The sequence below is a fragment of the Macaca thibetana genome, chromosome 1 (assembly GCF_024542745.1).
Source record: "Macaca thibetana thibetana isolate TM-01 chromosome 1, ASM2454274v1, whole genome shotgun sequence".
NCBI lineage: Eukaryota > Metazoa > Chordata > Mammalia > Primates > Cercopithecidae > Macaca > Macaca thibetana.
In genome coordinates, this window is record NC_065578.1 from 47,651,914 (window position 1) to 47,672,820 (window position 20,907).

The window sequence follows — 20,907 nt, forward strand, 5'->3', positions numbered from 1 at the left end:
TATATCATTAGTAACAGCTGCAATATTCTAAATAATGTTACATGCCAGACATATTGCATATATTCCCTAATTTTTACAGCAGCCTTATGAGGAACTTGAACCCAAAACTGTTTCTGGAAAGAATATTTAAAGAAAACATATTTCCTTAAATAATAACACCAATGCCTTTTCTCTCATATCTGTGTTCAATAAAGATCCCAAGTCAAAAAAAATAAAAAATAAAAATAAAATGGAAAAGTCTTGTCAAAAGTTTCCAGATGGAAATGTTAGTTCATAAGTACAATTAAACTACAAATGGGTAATGGCTTTACATTCAGAAACAGCTTTCACCAAGCTGTACCCTTAGAATGTATGTACTTTTCTATGTGTATGCTACGTTTCAAACAAAATGTTAAAAAGAAAAAATTACTTCTCTATCCATCTATTGGAAGAACATACTCCAGTGTGATGAAAAAAAACTGAGTCCAGGCAAAGCATTTCTAACCATTTACAATGTGCACAGTGCACATATCTAAAACAAGTCAATAACATATCTCTGCATTTGGCAACCATAGGTTTTTAGAGCTCTAAAAGCTGTGTTTCAGCTTGCATCTAAAAGATAAATAACTACAGCCTGACTCTGAATTATTAAATATCTTTCTAAATAAAATAAGAATGTTCCCCTCAATAATTCTATATTTTACCTTTCTTGGCTTAAGTCACAGTTATCATCCTCAGCAAATTTACTTGAATACTGATAATGCAGTGAATGAACAATCCACTCCTTCCATGATAAGCCCAGTCCTGCCCTTTTTGAGCCCTCTGGGCTATACATATTATTGGCTCTTCATCATAGATAGGTCACTGTTACCCAATCACAGTGCAACTGCACATGAGTGATATCTGGACATTATTAGATAACCTGTGGACAAGGAAGTAAGCCACCCTGGTGACTCAGTAATAAGTCAGACTAGGCTAGGCACATTAGTGCACACCTGTAATCCCAGCATTTTGGGAGGCCAAGGTGGACAGATTGCTTGAGCCCTGGAGTTCAAGACCAGCCTGGGCAGCATGGCAAATTCTATCTCAAAAAAATACAAAAGTTAGCCGCATATGGTGGCATGCACCTAAAGTCCCAGCTACTAACAGGACTGATGCAGAAGGATCGCTTAAGCCCGGGAAATCAAAGCTGCATGCCACTGCACTCCACCCTGGGCAAGAGAGTGAGACCCTGTCTCAAAAATATAAAAAAAGGAAAAACAAGAAGTCAGACAAATGGAGTATTAGATCCAGATATCTCAGCTTACTAAAGGCTTTTTTCAAAGACACAGATGATCCTTAGGCTGGAATGTTCAAGATACTCTTGATCTGGCAGTACCAGTATGGCCACCAAACTGAGCAACAGTCCCTCAAGAAATCAGAGACAATCAAGAAACCATACTCACTAAACACCAGTATCCCAGTCTGATAACTCTGGTAACATCTGCTAAAAAAGGTATCCTTTGAACCTTTGGCAGTAACCTGTAACTTCCATAACATTTCAAGAAGCCTAGATCTCTGTGAGATTACTTGATCCTAACATCTTTATGGTAGCTTGATTTCTGTGCACTAAAATCAAAAGGTCCAAGAAGTAAAAAAAACAGTAGTAATAATAATCACATGATAACATCCTCTATCATACATACCAAGCTTTTCATTCTCACATTTACTAAGATGTAACCAAACTGTTAAATACCTATATTGTTTTACTTCAACTAAAAATTGACGCCCCAAAAAGTGAAAAGAGCTGCAGCCAAAATAAGTAACACTTGCCAAAAGGCCACAAATATGACCAAATAAATTAAACCATTAAATACTTTATATAAATAATTTTAACCTGAGTGCGGCATTTCCTTGAACTTATCAGACATTCAGTAATCACTGAAGTTGTAGAAAATTCCAGCTTTGGAGAACTTCCCTGAGAAGAAAAAAGAGGGTATTATTAGACATTTCCATTTAAATAGAAATAATTATTAATGATAAGAATATGACCTGAAGTAACAAACACCTGTCAAAGTTCAGCTGTTTCACTGTTAGTTTGAACTTTTTATTAAAGATAAAGACAACATAGTAATGGCTAAATGTTAGCAAGTAACAGTGTCTCTGCTGATGATTCCATTATGAGTGATTATATTACTTTTATAAAATAATTAGTCTATTTTTTCATTTTTAAGTATTTCCCTGTCAAATTGTTTTAAATTTTTAAACTATGACATATTATAGTCATAAATATATAAACATACTTAATAAATTTCAGCTTTTTACTTTTACAACTTAAGACATATTCAACTATATAGTCAAGAAACAAATGTTAGCTTGATTTAGCCATTGCACAATGTATACATATATCAAACATCATGTTGTATATCATAAATATATACAATTTGTATTTCTCAATTAATTTTTTTTCTTAGAGACAAGGTCTCTGGAGTATAGTGGTGCCATCACAGCTCACTGCAGACTCTAACTCTTGGACTTAAGTGATCCTTTCCCCTCAGCCTTCCAAGCAGCTAGGACTACAGGACATACCACCGCATTCAGCTAATTTTTTCATTATTTTGTAGATACAGGATCTCACTATGTCATGCAGGCTGGTGTCAAACTCCTGGCCTCAAGCAGTCCTCCAGCCTCAGCCTCCCAAAGCACTGGAATTACAGGCATGAGCCACTGGGTCTGGCCTGTCCATTAAAATTTTAAAAACACAAAAACAAAAAACCCAGCTCCTGGGCATATAGTTCTTGAAAATAGAAAAGATAAGTCTCTACTAATTCTGCCAACATTTTTTCCTATAATGTATCTTACATTCATATCTAGAAATGAACGTGGCTTATATTTCTAACATTTCAATCACCACCTTGAACACTGTTTGAAATAAACAGAGATAAATGGTAAAATTCGAAAGGACAGTCACAAAGTATCTGTGAAAATATTTGGAAGCACACAATTACACATTCACGAAAACATTAAAGAATACAGTCTATGGACAGGGCAGTTTCATTCTAATACAGTAAAAATCAGACACTGACCAAAGTATTAGGTCGGTGCAAAAGCAATTGTGATTCAATACCTACATTTGGCCTCAACAAATCAAGTCTGTGACCAGCTAAGTTTAAAAACATCATACATGTTAAAAGAAAAGGTAAATCGGAGTTGCCTAACAATTGACTGAACTGATGTAGTCTCGAAAATCTAACACTGTCATTCTTACCACATTCTATTCATTAGAATCACTACAGTCTACACTCAAGAAGAGTAGTTAGGCTACATTTTTCAATGTGTGTTCTTCTACAACCATATCTTAATAGTGATATCCACTATATCTACTTGTTAATTACCTAGTACTACAAAACAAATTACCTTGAAACTTAGTGGTTTAAAGCATCAGTATACATTTATTATCTCACGTAATTTCTATGGGTCAGAAATCTGAGATAGGTTGAGCTATGTGTTTCTGTGCTGAAATTTCTCATGAAATTGTGGTCAAGATGTCATTTAGGCTGCAGTCAACTGAAAACTTGACTGGAGCTTGAAAATCTGCTTCTCAAGAAGGTTCATTCACAGGGCTGTTGGCTGGAAGCCTCAGTTCCTTTCTAGCTTTTGGCAAGAACATTTAGCAACTCATAAACCTCTCCAAAGAGCTACTGAGTGTCCTCATGATGCAGCTCTAGTTAATCAAAGTGGATGATCCAAGAGCAAAGCAAGAAGGAAGCCACAATGATGTAGTCTCAGAATCTAACACTGTCACCCCTACCACATTCTATTCATTAGACTCACTAACTATAATCCAAACTCAAGGACAGAGTAGTTATGCTACCTTTTCAATGAAGGAGTAGCAAAAACTTTGTGCACAGATTTAAAACCACAAGTCTGCTCTCTGACCACAAATAACTTACATTTCTCTCACATGCAAAATACATTCATGCTCTACCAAAAAAAAAAAAAAAAAAAAGAAAGGAATTAAAATCTCATCCTTGTACAACTTCAGCCTGAAATCCAGGATGTTGGCATCTAAATAAAATCCTGGTATAGATAAGGCTGCTGAGGTGTAGTTCTTTATGTACAGCTCCTAAAATACAGTTTCTCACAATCAGAAGACATATGACCTAAAGAGAAAAGTTATCTGCCTCACACATGCCCAAGGTGCACATGTGCAGCAGGGACAGGACAATCACTATAGACATTCCTGTTTGAGCCCAGGAGGTCAAGGCTGCAATAAGCCATGATCTTGCAACTGCACTCCAGCCTGGGTGACAAAGAAAGACTCTGACTCAAAAACAAAACAAAACAAAAGAATCCCTTGTTCATCAGTAAACCTCAGCTTTTCCTCCTCAGGTCTTCAATTTATTAGATGAGGCCCACTCAAATTGCCAAAGTAATCTCGAAAGTTATCTCCTTTATTTAAAGTCAAGTGATTGTAAATACTAATCACAACTATCAAATACTTCTTAGAATAACATCTAGACTTGTGTTTGATCAAATAACTGGGCACCATAATCTAGCCAAACTGACACATAAAATTAATCATCACACCATTTGAAATGTCAGTTCATCTATGAAGTCTACAACAAGATGCAATTCATTCATTCAATTTAATCAAGAGACATGTATTAAGTACCTACTCCAGGCAAGGTACTGTGTTAAGAGTTAAATTCAAAGATGAGAAAGTCAAAGATTCTGTTTTTATAGAGTTCACATTCTAGAACAGGAGATATTATCATCATCACTACTCCATCCTCACCATCGTGATATTCATGGCTATCATCCTACCACTAACATTTATTGAGTGTTTACTTGCCAGACACTGCTATAACCATTTACAGGTTTACACTAATCCACCCAAAAACCCCATGATATCTCCATGTTATGGTGCTTTGACAAAGGTTACTCAGTTCATCCATCAAAGTGCCAGAATTTAATCCCAAAAGTTGTCTGAATCCTTGCCATAGTAAAGGCTTCAGGAGGATAGCCTGGGACTTACAGATGATTATGCAGAATCACAAGAATTCCCAGAAGGAGTGCATTGTTTTCTGCCAGGGCAACAAACTACTGATTGAAGCATTTTTCCTATTCGTATTTAAATATAATGATAGATATGGCTAGATTTAGAACTGCCAATTTGGTGTTCAGTTTATATATGTTCTATGTATTTTTATTCTTTGATTCTTTCTAGTAATCTCACCTGCATATGCATAGGTAAGTGGTCATGCAATGAACCCATAGGAGTCCTACCCTCTACTGATGACTTGTGTGTAGATTAGGAAATCATTCAAAATTGCAGCCAGGACTTCAGTCTCCCTTGGCTTTCACTTTTGGCTGGACTTTCACTGTCTCCCTTTGACAGGCAGTTTCACAGTCAGCCAAGAATAGGTGGAGAGTTTATCTCAGCCCTTTATTGTTACCTTACTCCCAGGACCTCCCTGTCAACTTTCTGGCAGGTAATCTTTGCCCCAGTTAGAGCTCTGCCTAGCAAAGCTGTGGGGTTTCTTCATCTGCTCCAACTGAATCCACGACAGTTAGCTGGCAAAGACATACTATTTGTGCCACTGCCCAAAAGTGATTCTGTTCCCCCTGGTAGCTAAGCTGCTGATTTTTGCACCTAGCTCCAGAATAGATAAACTCTAGTTCTCAATTACCAAACAGAATATAACAGCACCCCAGGCAAGAATGTTAGTACTCTCGCCAGTTTTTCCCAAAGCTTTAGCAGTTTTTCAAGCATGAAAACTTCTTCATTTGTCTTACTTTGTCAGTTTCCAGTATCCTGAATTTGTTGTTTGTGAAAATCTTGTCTAGTTTTATAAGAACTCTCAATCTCTTCAAACTGCCATTCCTAAAAGTCCTAATTTTTATATATTTTTGTTTTAATAATCCATCATCTTCCAAATAAATGCAAAAGTAACTCAAATTAAATGATGAAAAGTAAATCCCTGTTAATGCTCCATACTCTTGAGTTTATATTACCATATTGGTATACTACAGAATTTTAAATTACATTAAAGAGACCATAATTTTAAAATGTGATTATTTGTTCATCGTATGTTTCCACACAGATCTTGAAATACTCTTTGAAGACTTTCATAGTACAGAAGCTCGCTAATGGACATTGAAATATCCCCAAATAAAGTATAGTTTTATAGACTTGCTACTTAGTCAACTTTTATACTTTCATTAAGATGAAGCTGCTTTTTCTTGGAATAGGGCATATCATAAATCTACAGGAGATACTACTTAGTTCACTATATTTGTTCATATATCAACACTCTCCTTATTCAGACTACTCTAATATTTTACAAAATTAGTTTTAAAGGTCTATCCAAATAATTTCAAGCTGAACAATTTTTGCTTTTCCTCTTTTGAAATGGCATGGGCTTCTCTCAGTTTCTCTGCATGGAAGACTTACTTTCAGCAATAAAATATTTTCAAATCATCCACAGAACTTGAAAGAAGTTATAGTAAAGGATAGAGAGTAAGCTGTCACTTGATGCAGCCTTTAATTTTAGGTATATGAATATGTACTTCCATTACATAAATGTTTTACAACTAATCTATCTAAATTCCTACTAACCTATCAATTATTTCCATTTTTCACTATTATGAACAAACAGGTGAACATTCTTAAGAAGGCTCTTAGTATATCAGAGATAATAAATCTTTAAGATAGATACTGTATTCATTCATTTTTAACGGTACTGATAAAGATATACCTGAGAATGGGCAACTTACAAAAGAAAGAGGTTTACTGGACTTACACTTCCACATGGTGGAATGCAGGGAGGAGCAAGTCACACCTTATATGGATGGTGGCAGGCAAAGAAAGAGCTTGTGCAGAGAAATTCCCGTTTGTTAAACCATGAGATCTCACGAGACCCATTCACTATCATGAAAACAGCATGGTAAAGACCCATCCCCATGATTCAATCATCTCCCACTGGGTCCCTCCCATAACACGTGAGAATTATGGGAGCTGCAAGATGAGATCTGGGTAGGGACACAGAACCACACCACATCATTCAGTCCCTGGACCCTCCCGAATCTCATATCTTCACATTTTGAAACCAATCATGCCTTCCCAACAGTCCCCCAAAGTCTTAACTCATTTCAGCATTAACTCAAAAGTCCACAGTCCAAAGTTTCATCGAGACAAGGCAAGTCTCTCCCACTTATGAGCCTGTAAAATCAAAAGCAAGTTAGTTACTTCCTAGATACAATGGGGGTATAGGCATTGATTAAATACAACAATTCCGAATGGGAGAAATTGATCAAAACAAAGGGGCTACAGGCCCCATGCAAGTCCAAAATCCAGCAGGGCAATCAAATCTTAAAGCTCCAAAATGATCTCCTTTGACTCCATATCTCACATCCAGGTCACGCTGATACAAGAGGTGGGTTCCCATGGTTTTGGGCAGCTCCGCCCCATGGCTTTGCAGGGTACAGCCTCTCTACTGGCTGCCTTCACTGGCTGGCACTGTCTGCAGCTTTTCCAGGCACATGGTGCAAGCTGTCGGTACGATTCTGGGATCTGGGGGACGGTGGCCCTCTTCTCACAGCTCCTCTAGGCACTGCCCTAGGGACTCTGTGTGGAGGCTCTGACCCCACATTTCCCTTCCAGGCTGCCCTAGCAGAGGTTCTCCATGAGCACCTCGCCCCTGCAGCAAATTTCTGCCTGGGCATCCAGGCGTTTCCACACATCTTCTGAAATCTAAGCGGAAGTTCCCAAACCTCAATTCTTGATTTCTGTGCACTCACAGGCTCAACACCACATGGAAACTGCCAAGGCTTGAGGCCTGCACCCTCTAAAGCCACAGTCCAAGCTCTATGTTAGCCCCTTTCAGCCATGGCTGGAATGGCTGAGACACAGGGCACCAAGTCCCTAGGCTGCACACAGCACAGGGCCCCTGGGCCTGGCCCACAAAACCACTTTTTCCTCCTAGGTCTCAAGGCCTGTGATGGGAAGAGCTGCCACAAAGGTCTCTGACATGCCCTGGAGACATTTTCCCCATTGTCTTGGTGATTAACATTCATCTCCTTGTTACTTTTGCAAATTTCTATAGCTGGCTTGAATTTCTACTCAGAAAATCGAATTTTCTTTTCTATCCCATTGTCAGGCTGCAAATTTTCCAAACATTTATGTTCCATTTCCCATTTGAAACTGAATGCCTTTAACAGCATCCAAGTCACATCTTGAATGCTTAGAAATTTCTTCCACCAGATACCCTAAATCATCTCTCTCAAGTTCAAAGTTCCACAGATCTCTACAGCAGGGGCAAAACGCTGCCGGTCTCCTTGCTAAAGCATAGGAAGAGTCACCCTTATTCCAGTTCCCAACAAATTTCTCATCTTCACCTGAGACAACCCCTGTCTAGACTTCATTGTCTATATCACTAACAGCATTTTGGTCAAAGCCATTCGGCAAGTCTCTAGGAAGTTCCAAACTTTCCCACATCTACCTGTCTTCTGAGCCCTCCAAACTGTTCCTCCATCTGCCCATTACCCAGTTCCAAATTCACTTCCACATTCTCAGGTATCTTATAGCAATGCCCCACTACCTCAGTACCAATCTACTCTATTAATCCATTGTCATATTGCTATCAAGAAATATCTGAGACTGGGTAATTTATAAGGAAACAGGTTTAACTGACTCACAGTTTTGCATGACTGGGAAGGCCTCAGGAAACTTACAATCACGGTGGAAGGGGAAGAGGCACATCATCTTACATGGCAGCAGGCGAGAGAGAAAATGTATGTGCAGCAGGAAATGTCAAACACTTATAAAACCATCAGATTTCGTGAGAACTCACTTGCTATCATGAGAACAGCATGGGGGAAACCACCCCCATGATCCAATCACCTCTCACTAGGTCCCACCCTTGACACAAGAGAATTATAGGGATTAAAATTCAATATGAGATTTGGGTGGGGACACAGAGCCTAACCATATCGAATGGTATAGCAGCATATAAAAGATTCTAATTTTTTCACTTTTATCAGATTTATTAAATTTTCCCAATCTTATAGCTATATAAATGAAATCATATGGTTTTTTAACTTGGATTTCTCTGAATACTAATAAGTTTGAGTATTTTTTCAAATGTTTGTTATCATTCCTTAGAGAAAAAAATAAAGAGAAGAAAGAGACAGAGAGACAGAGATGGGATGGGGATGGGGAGAGAAGGGGATGACACAGATTTGAAGAATATCAATTAAAATTTTAAAAATTTTGAATGGCACTTTTTTTATTAAATTATTTTCATTTAGATTTTAATATGTTTAAGTAACCAATTTACTGTATTAGTCCATTTTTACATTGCTATAAAGAAGTATCTTTATATGGTTAAGTAACATATTGAAATCTAAAACAATTAAGATTTAAACTAAAAAACAAGAAGTAAACTAAATTACACTTTGAATTTGTTCTTCACATTTAAGATGGCAAGCGCTATGCGGTGGTTTCTGACAATGATTTTCCATCAAAAACTGATTCAGAAAATTGCAAGCACTTACTCGAAGGCCAGAAATCCTCCTCATGGTAACCTGGCGGTTTGAATCGTGATGTCCAGACATTTGGTTTGGACCCGGAAACATGAAATCCCGTGTATTTTCGTCATATGTAGACAGTGTTTCACCCACTACAAGAAAGATATCCTATGATTCAAATTATAACAAAATATTCTATTTAGAAGCAAAATCATCAAGTATCATGTATCTATTGCCTGATGCCTTATTGAAATACCTGTTTTGGGTCATGTTTATTTTCTATGAAAGGAAAATTAAAATAAAGATATGTTAAAAATATTAACACATTTTCCTTTTTCAGAAACATACTACAAAAATATGAAGTTGGTCCAACATTTATATGTCAGTTACCATCTCCACATTGGTTTGTTTGTTTGTATTTATTTATTTATTTTGAGATAGAGTTTCACTCTTTTTGCCCAGGCTGGAGTGCAATGGCGCCATCTCAGCTCACTGCAACCTCCACCCCACCCTGGGTTCAAGTGATTCTCCTGCCTCAGCCTCCCGAGTAGCTAGGACTACAGGCGCGCGCCACCACGCCCAGCTATGTATTTTTAGTAGAGACGGGGTTTCAACATGTTGGCCAGGATGGTCTCAATCTCCTGACCTCGTGATCTGCCCACCTTGGTCCCACAAAGTGCTGGGATTACAAGCGTGAGCCACCGCACCCAGCCAGCACTCCATTTTTCACATTAAAAAAATTTGATTAATATAGATGTCATCTATAATCACAGAAATCAATATCAGAAATGAAACTATCCTCTATATTTTAACTCTGCCTTCTCCAGGGAACTGTAACATTTACTACATAAGTAAGGTTTTATTCTCTTCCCTTCCCTAATAATAGGCAACACATGAAAACAATGATAATTAACTATTTTATCAGTAAAAATATATAGTTTTAGAAAAATCACAAAAACTTAAAAGTCAATTTTTATGACTGTCACAAAATATTTTAGAATGATAAGTTATTTTCCATTTTCAATTACTACTATTCAATTTTAGAACAATGTATTAAAGTGACATTTATGACAATCTTTCTGTATATATTATTTTGGTCTAGTGACATTTTACACATAGTAGATCAACAATAGAAACTTTACACTGTTCTTAACTTGGGAAGAGCAGCAAAGATGAGATTTTTTTTTTTTTTTTTTTTTTTTTTGAGACAGAGTCTCACTCTGTCACCCAGGCTGGAGTGCAATGGCATGATCCTGGCTCACTGCAACCTCTGTCTCCCAGGTTCAAGTGATTCTCCTGTCTCAGCCTCCCGAGTAGTTGGGATTACAGATGCCCACCACCACACCCAGATAATTTTTGTATTTTTAGTAGAGATGGGGTTTCACCATGTTGGTGACGCTGGTCTCAAACTCCTGACCTCAGGTGATCCGCCTGCCTCAGCCTCCCAAAGTGCTGGGATTACAGGCATGAGCCACCATGCCTGGCCTGGGAAGATGAGATTTTAAAGTTAAAAAACATGTCACTTACATGAGTTCCCAAGTCCATTTACTGTATCAGTATATAATACACTATATTATATCCTTATCAAATAATAGAATATAATCAATATGTAATACATTATATCATATATTACGTCAATTTATGATATATTATATTATATATATTACATAAATATATATTACCTGGTGGAACTAGCTGTATCAACTCGAACACTGCTGTATCATCTAAAAGTTTAAAGAAAAATTTCCTTAAATAAATTAATAGCAAAAAATTACTTAATTTACCACGGGAGTGTCTAAAAGCCAAAGTAATCACTAGGTAGACTATATATATGCTTATATATTAGTATATAATGTACACTTCTTTCTTTTAGAGACAGTGTCTCGCTCTGTTGCCAGGCTGGAGTGCAGTGGCACAATCTTGGTTCACTGCAACCTCCGCCTCCCGGACTCAAGCAATTCCCCTGCCTCAGCCTCCTGAGTAGCTGGGACTACAGACACACACCACCACACCCGGCTACCTTTTTTTTTTTTGTATTTTAGTAGAGACGGGGTTTCACCATGTTTGGCCAGGATAGTCTCAATCTCCTAACCTTGTGATCCACCCGCCTCGGCCTTTCAAAGTGCTGGGATTACAGGTGTGAGCCACCGTGCCCAGCCTAATGTATACTTTTATAAATATAAATTATGTCTATTTCTTAAGTAGAGTGGTGAGTACAGTGAGGTACATTGACTCTTGAACAACTTGAGCGTTAGGGGCACCAACACATGTGTCATCAAAAATCCATGTATAATTTTTTCCTTCCCAAAATCTTCATAGCCTACTGTTGACCAGAAGCGTAACTAGGAACATAGTTGATTAGCATATATTTTATGCTATATGTATTATATACTGTATTCTTTCAATAAAGTAAGCTAGAGAAAAGAAAATGTTATTAAGAAAATCCTAAGGATGAGAAAACACATTTATAGTACCGTATTTATTGATACCATAAGTTTATATTGTCTGCTTACAAGATAAATTGTCTGTCTGAAATGGAATGCAACCACAGCTGCAGCCCTCTATGTATGGTACATATCAAGGCATTCAACTTTGTCTTGTAGTGTCATGACTTTCCTCCGCTTCCTGAGTGCACTTCCAGCATCACTAGTGAAACTCTGCATGGGTCGCCTGAACTCTAAGTGAAGGGTTGCTGGAGGCTCAGTAGGGACAAGTGTGAGAGATAAAACTCCTGAGACAGCCAATCACTGGGCTCTCAAGTTTTTGTTAAGTTTTACTTCCTGGAGTTCTACTAGGTCCTCACTATAAATACTGGAGAAAAATCCCCTCATATTTCCACCAGCAGGGAGAAGAGGAAAGAAACCATTTTGAAGTATATCAGAGCATTCCATTCTTAACAAGACCTGACCTCAGGATTCTTTTTCTACAGCCTAATCAACTGGGCTCATATCAGAGCCTAACCTATCTGAGAGAAAGTAAATACTCAAATACTCCAGCCAGCTCTGCGGTTCTACTTCTGGGAAGAAAACCCAAGTCCAGCTCCCTCTAGCCTTCCACGTGGGAGAAGGGAAATACCCAACTCCAACCACATCTAGCATTCCACACAGGGGAAGGGAAAAACTCACTGCCCCTCCCTCCAGCCATCCTGTCCAAACTAAGAGGGGAAAATCAGAAGCACCGGTGAAGGTCACAGTTTAGGGGCACAGGCTCACCAAAAGACTGTGACCTGATCATAAGACTGTAGAACACCTCCCTCTCCTCACACCTTACCGATACACTACTAAAAGCTCTTTACCACAGTTTCATTCACTCAGTATAGCTTTCAGCAAATAAGTACATACTAAGTACAAATACTTACATAAGGCATACTAAACAGCAAAAAAAAAAAAAAAAAAAAAAAAAAAACAAAAAACAGTTTGAAGAGACTGAACAAGCATCAGACCCAGAGTCAGATATGGCAAGAATGTTGGAATTACTATATCATGAATTTTGAAAAACTATAACACGCCATGGGATCTAATGGAAAAAGGAAACAACATGCAAGAACAGCTGGATAATATAAGCAGAAAGAGATAGAAATTCTAAGAAAAAAACTGCCAACCTAAATAAACAGCAAGAGGCTCTTTAAAGAAAATAATATTTATTCAGGAATAGGGCATTGAAATGGGAATACAGGTGCCATAGTAAACTATATGTGCATCCAGGGAGGCAAAGGCAGACAAAGGGTTTTAAAGGGAATGTGAGGAAAATTACATAATTGTTTTGAAATGATTAGTCTTGGCTACAAGTATCAATAACAAGGGTGATGACAGTCCAAGGTTGGACAGGAAGTTGCTGGGCAGATGTGCTCATGCAAGTATTTTTTGGGTTAGGTTGTGATGGCCTTTGTGTAAGACTTAGATTTTTGTAGAGTCTTTTATGACAGTTTTGCCATCACGCATACAAGTGTGACAATCCTCCCCTCATAGTCTTTCCCTATTCTATTTGTCAGGGGTTTTTTTGGTGTTTTTTGTTTTTGTTTTTGTTTTTAACACAGATGACTTGACTTTGATTCTGACAACTTTCACAAATAAAAAAGATTTTATAGATTGAAAACACTGTAATGGAAATGAAGAATGCCTTTGATGAACTCACTATTAGATGGGACATGGCTGAAGAAAGAATCTTAAGACTTAAAGATATCACAACAAAAATTTCCAAAACTAAAAAGCAAACAGAAAAAAAAAGACTGAAAAAAAAAAAAAAACACAACAAAAATATCCAAGACCTCTGAGATGACAACAAAAGGTATAAATACACATGATGAGAATATCAGAAAGAGATGAACTGGGAAAAAAAAAAAAAAAAAAAAAAACACACACACACACACACACACAAAAGTGCCTGAAGCAATAATGACAACAAATTTCCTTAAATTAGTGTCAGATGCCAAACCAAAATACAGGAAGGTCAGGGAACAGCAAGCAGAATAAATGCCCCCCCAAAATATCCCTAGGCACATCATATTCAAACTTCAGAAAACCAAAGACAAAAGAAAACTCTTGCACCAGGCACGGTGGCTCACACTTGTAATCCCAGCACTTTGGGAGTCTGAGGAATGTGGATTGCTTGAGCTCAGGAGTTCAAAACCAGCCTGGGTGACACAGCAAAACTCTGTCTCTACAGAAAATACAAAAATTAGCAGAGCATGGTGGCACGCACCTCTAGTCCCAGCTACTCAGGAGGCTGAGGTAGGAGGATCACTTGAGCCAGAGAGGTGGAGGTGGCAGTGAACCAAAATCATATCCCTGCACTCCAGCCTAGGTGAAGGAGCGAGACTCTATCTCAAAAAAAAAAAAAGAAAGAAAGAAAGAAAAGAAAAGAAAAAGAAAATTGAAAAGAAATAAAAAATCCTGAAAGAAGCCAAAGGGAAAAAATACTGAACCTATAGAAAAGCAAAGATAAGAAATACATCTGACTTGTCCTCAGAAACAATTCAAGCAAGAAGAGAGTAGAGTGAAATATCCATATATATGGATAAAAGGATATATGAGATTTGCTTCAAAATAATGATGTATGAAAAAAATCAAATTCCTACAAAAAGAAAACATTTACATAACATATAGGAAAAAGTGAATACTCACATATGTATGTGTGCGTGTGTGTATATTTATGTATGTGTTTACATGTACACACATACAAATACACACAAATACATACATTTTATTTAAAACCTTACAACAAATAAAACAGTAAGCCAGATGACTGCACTGGTGAATTTATTTTCAAAATGCCAATGATGTGCATACTCTTAGGAAACAGTAAAAGAAAGAATCCTTCTCAACTTATTTATAAGCCCTGCAAAATCTTGATACTAAAACCCGACAAGGACCTTACAAGAAAAGAAAAAGGACAGGCAATCAATTTCATGAACAGAGATGCAAAAATCCTAAACAAAACATTATCAACTCAAATCCACTAATATACAAATATGGTTTAATATTCAAAAATAATGCAGCATAATTCACCACATGAACAGAATAAAAGAGAAAAAAAAAGGTGTTTCATAAAATTTAACCACCATTTATGCTTTTAAAAATCTCAGCAAACCAAGACTAGAAGGGACCTTTTTTAATGACAAAGGCTTTCTACCAAAAACCTACAGCAAACATTATACCAAGTAGTGAAAGCTGAAACTTTCCCTCTGAGATCAAGAATAAGACATACACTTCATTCATGGCTGTCATTTACTTCAACATTTTACTGGAGTTCTGAGCCACTGGAATAAAGCAATAAATAAATTAAAAGGTTTAACAATAAGAAAAGAGAAACTAGAAGTACCCTATGACCCAGCCATCCCATTACTGGGTATATACCCAAAGGATTATAAATCATGCTACTATAAAGACACATGCACACGTATTTTATTGCAGCACTATTCACAATAGCAAAGACTTGGAATCAACCCAAATGTCCATCAGTGACAGACTGGATTAAGAAAATGTGGCACATATACACCATGGAATACTATGCAGCCATAAAAAAGGATGAGTTTGTGTCCTTTGTAGGGACATGGATGCAGCTGGAAACCATCATTCTCAGCAAACTATCGCAAGAACAGAAAACCAAACACCGCATGTTCTCACTCACAGGTGGGAAATGAACAATGAGATCACTTGGACTCGGGAAGGGGAACATCATACACCGGAGCCTATCATGGGGAGGGGGGAGGGGGGAGGGATTGCACTGGGAGTTATACCTGATGTAAATGACGAGTTGATGGGTGCTGACGAGTTGATGGGTGCAGCACAGCAACATGGCACAAGTATACATATGTAACAAACCTGCACGTTATGCACATGTACCCTAGAACTTAAAGTATAGTAATAAAAAAAAAAAAAAGAGAAACTATCATGTTCGTTATTTAAAGACAACGCAAACACAAAATGTCCAAAGTAATTTAAAGACACATTTCTTTTAAATTAATGTATATAGCAAAGTTGCTAAAACAAAGATAATATGCCAAAGTCAAATGTATTTTTATGTAACAGCAACAATTAGAAACAACGTTATAATCTGTTTTTTAAATGTGAAATACCTAGAACAATACTGAATGAAAGATGCTTAGACTGCTACACAGAAAAGTATCTACATTATCATGTATAATTAAAGAAGTTGAAAATTAACAGAAAAAAATATATATTTCAGAGATATCAACCAATCACAATGTATGGAACTTAGATATCTGAGTCTCAAATCAAACACAAGAGTATTTTAACAATTATAAAACAGGGAGGCCGGATGAGGTGGCTCACACCTATAATCCCAGCACTTTGGGAGGCTGAGGTGGGCAGATCACAAGATCAGGAGATCGAGACCAGCCTGGCCAATATGGTGAAACTCCGTCTCTACTAAAAATACAAAAAAAAAAAAAAAATAGCCAGGCTTGGTGGTGCATGCCTGTAATCCCAGCTACTTGGGAGGCTGAAGCAGGAGAATTGCTTGAACCTGGGAGGTGGAGGTTGCAGTGACCTGAGATCTCACCATTGCACTCCAGCCTGGGCAACAGACAGACTTAGACTCCATCTCAAAAACAAAAAACAAAACAAAAACCAGAGAAATGTAAACTGGGTGGATATTTGGTAAGAAATTGCTCATTTTTAGATGTGATATAGTACTGTTCCTATAGTTTAGATGTCCATATCCACAGATAAAAGGATATGATGTCTGAAGTTTGCTTCAAAATAATCTGAAAATAGGTAATGAAGTAAGGAGATACAGATAAAACAACATTAGCCATGTGTTGATAATTATGGAACTAAGTTTTGAGTACATGGGGGGTTTCATTATTCTCTTTTGTCTACTTTTGTGTATTTATGAGTATTTTTCTAATACAAAGGTTTTTAAAATGTTTTCAACTGGACAAAGTTATATGTGTGTGTGTGCTCTAAACATACCACCATGAAAGTTCTCAATACACTGTTTTGTTGTTGTTGTTGTTTTAAAGTTCTTTGCTGATTTTTCCATAAGATTTACTAAAATGTTCAAATTCCTCACTCAAAATATTAATCACATAAATGTTTAAATTTTTCAGAATATCTTCATATTTCCTACCTTTCATACATTGAACAATACTAATTTTATCATTAAAAATTTTTTTAAAGGTTTTACAAAGAGAGAAGTAGAAGCAATAGACTCTTACCATGAAATCAATCATCTCCTTTTAATCTCATGCCACATGGTTTTGTCAACTGTTTATCCTTTCTCACTGCAATCTCGTAAACTCATGGCCACTACCACTTTTTCATTGAAGATCTAACTGGCTAATCTTCCTCTCAAATTTAAGACTTGTCATAATTTTGAGCAACATCAACATCCATGTGAATGATTCATACAATAGTTCTCTGACCTCCTCAAAGCCAGGACACCTATGGAAGGATTCTGATTATATAGTTACATACCTGATTCTTCTTTTACTGCAACTGATGTTCTTTTAAACAAAGGGTCTGTATTTTATGCATTTCTTAATCCTCTATATTCTCTTATAGTAATTGTGTCTGTACAGGTAATTTAAAAATATTTAAACTAATCTTAGTTATTATCATAGGTCACTGGATAAGCAACTTTTGCTTAAAAAGAGTTTTCTATCACCCCTCAAATAACACAATATATCCTATGAATACATCATGCTTCTTCTAATCTCATTATCAATAAATGGAAGAACAAAAAAGGGAAAATGCTGAAGTGGTACTAATATGATTTTGGCTTCTATGAAACTTGACTGACCTTACAATAATTATAATGATTAAGCACAAAGCAAAATCCTGTCTTCTAGAAAATATCTGAGCATACGATAAAATTTCATCAGAAATCAAATGAATTTCTGGGCATGGTAGCTCACTCCTATAATCCCAGCACTTTGGGAGGCCAAGCCGGGAGGGTCGCTTGAGCCCAGGAGTTCAAGACCAGCCTGGGCAACATGGCAAGAACCCATCCCTACATATATATATAAAATTAGCTGCCTGGTGGCATGTGCCTGTGGTCCCAGATACTTGGGAGGCTGAGGTAGATCACTTGAGCCTGGGAGGCAGAGGTCACAGTGAGCTGAGACTGCCACTGCACTCCAGCCTGGGCAACAAAACAAGACCCGGAAAAAAGCAAGAAAGCAAGAGAGCAAGAGAGCAAGGGAGGGAGGAGGGAGGGAGGAGGGAGGGAGGGAGGGAGGGAGGGACAGAGGGAGGGAGGGAAGGAGGAAGGAAAGGAAGGAAGGAAAGAAGGAAGGAAGGAAAGAAGGAAGGAAGGAAGGGAGGGAGGGAGGGAGGGAGGAGGGGAGCGGGGGAGGGGAAGGGAAGGGGAGGGAGGAAGGAAGGAAAAGGACAGAGAAGGAAGGGAAGGGGAAGGGAAGGAGAAAGAGAAAACGGAAGGGGAAGGGAAGAAGAAATCAAATGAGTTAAACATAATCTTAGGATAAGCTCAGTTTCTTAATTTTCCACATATACTAACACTATATTTTTCCTGAGGTCAATTACTCTGCAACCTCAACTATTTGAAAAACATGATTACAAACTAGAAAATATTTTAAAAACAAAAAACTTACAAGTAATCAAAACAGTAGTGTTTACTACCATTTAAACAGTATCTTCTGTGTGTCAAGACTAAGCTTCTATTAGCTTCAAACAAATCCTTAAAACAACCCTAACAAGGTAACTACTACCTCTATTTTACAGATAAAAAACAGAGACTAAAGACTAATGTTATCAAAGATAACAGTTCCTGAGCTCAGGTATTACTGTATTCAAACCTGTTTTCTTTTCACTAACAACTCTACTGGAACTAGAAAATAGTGATTTACAAAATATACGTGGTATATGAATGAGGAGTAGAATAAAGAAATAAGACAGTTGCTAGAGAGAGACAAGGATGAAGACAGGAAATATTTCTTTTTAGGGTGGAAATGTACAATATGTTTATATAGGGTAAGAAAGCAGCGACAAGGAAGACACTAAGGAAATGGTGATTACAGGATACATCTAATGAACAAGCTCCTAGAGATGGCATGAGGAGATAAAGAAGACACGTAAACAGAGTAACTTTGAACAGAACAGAAAAACTTCATCCGGTAAGACTGGGCGAAGATAAGTACGGGTAAGAGTGTAGGTTACTTTTAGGACAGAGTGCAATAAACTTAGGCACATCACTACTATTACCTCAATCTTTGTCAGTGAAATGGGAAGTAATCATCTCTTCATCTTAAGAATACTAGAGTTTAAAACAAGGGGACACCTGATAAGAAAAATGAATATGTTTAGAATATCAATGATAGAAATTAAAGAGAAAGTTTTCCAAGAAGAAAGGAGTCCAAGGTAGTACTGAGAAGCAATTTATGATGGTACCGATTTGAAGGTCATGAGAATCTATCAATGTGATACTATGAAACATATATTTGGTCTTCATCCCCCTCCAAAATACTGTCTTTTTGTATGCCAATGTTGACTGACAGCTTCAGGATGGGGCTGGTCACTGGAAAGACAAGAGCATGATTAGAGTTGGGACCTGCAGCACCCCCCACAAACTCCAGGAGGGGAGAGGGGTGGAGGGTCAAGTTGATCACCAATGGCCAATAGTTTAAACAATCATGCCTATGTAATGATGCCTCCATAAAAACCCAAGAAGACAGTTTCTGAATAGCTAACATGTGGATGTTCCTGGAGGGTGGCTCATCCAGGGAGGGATGGAAGCTCCGCGCCCCTTCTACTAAACCTCATGCTATATATCTCTTCATCCATATTCTTTGTAATAGCCTTTATAATAAACTGGTAAACATAGGTTTAAGCAGTCCTCTGAGCTTCGTAAGCTGTTCTAGCAAATTAGTCAAAGAGGGGGTCGTGGAAACCCCAAGCTTCAAGCCAGTCAGGAGGAAGTTCCAGCCTGGACTTGGGCCTGGTGTCTGTAGGGGCTGCAGGATATGAGGGACTAAACCCCTCAATCTGTGGGATCTGACACTATCTCCAAGTAGAAAGGTTCAAAATTAAATTGGAGGACACCCAGTTGGTATCTGCTGAAGAAGTTTATTGCTTGCTTGGTAGTGGGGAGAACCCCTACCACTTTGGTCACAGAAGTCTTCTGTGTTAATGATTGTTGTGGTAAAAGAGAATAGAGAAAAACATGGCTTGATTTTTTCCTAAATAATAAGCAACAACAAACTAATCTAGTGTAAGAGCCAGAGAGGCAAGTTGCAGCATTGACCCAGTAATAGACACTTATTAAGAATCTACTACATGTTAGCTTTGATGTGACATTTGATATAATGAAATAAATAAGGTAAAATAAGATAAAGAAAGTTTCACAGCAGAATACTATTTAGCCACAAAAAAGAATGAAATCTTATCATTTGCAGTAACATGCATAAACCTAGAGGACATTATGTTAAGCAAAATAAGCACAACACAGAAAGAAAAAAATGATGCAGTATCTCAGTCATAGGTGAAATCTTAAAAAACACTATGATATAATAGAAGTAGAGAGCAGAATAGCAATAACCAGAGGTTGGGTAGGTTAAGATGGAGAGGGGATGAGGAAAGATTGATGGATGAGTACAAAGTTACAGTTAGATAGGATGAACTAATGCTGATGATCTATTGCACAGTAGGGTGACTATAGTTATCAACAATGTATGGTATATTTCAAAATAGCTAGAAGAGAGGACTCTGAATAGTCTTAGCAAAAAGAAACAATAAATATTTGAGGTGCTAGATATGCTAATTACCCTAATTTGATCATTACACAATGTATAAATGTATTAAAATTTCATATGATGCCCTATATATATGCACAATTATTATGTCAATTAAAAATAAAACTTGAAAAACAAGAAAGTTTCAATGTAACCAACACAAAAAGAACAAATCATTTTAAGCAGCCATGTTATATTTGATCTCT

The 20,907-nt window shown here is 37.3% G+C and overlaps 1 protein-coding gene across 3 annotated transcripts in view; it reads right to left on the reverse strand.

The window, feature by feature from the left end:
* SPATA6 (spermatogenesis associated 6) overlaps window positions 1–20,907 on the reverse strand; it is a 177,304-nt gene that overhangs the window by 108,505 nt on the left and 47,892 nt on the right. For all 3 annotated transcript variants that reach the window (XM_050802282.1, XM_050802273.1, XM_050802292.1), the window contains exons 4-6: window positions 11,172–11,213; window positions 9,517–9,641; window positions 1,856–1,936 (exon numbers count right to left, since the gene is read on the reverse strand). In XM_050802282.1, coding sequence (XP_050658239.1) covers window positions 1,856–1,936; window positions 9,517–9,641; window positions 11,172–11,213 — 248 coding nt within the window. The remainder of the gene's footprint in view (window positions 1–1,855; window positions 1,937–9,516; window positions 9,642–11,171; window positions 11,214–20,907) is intronic.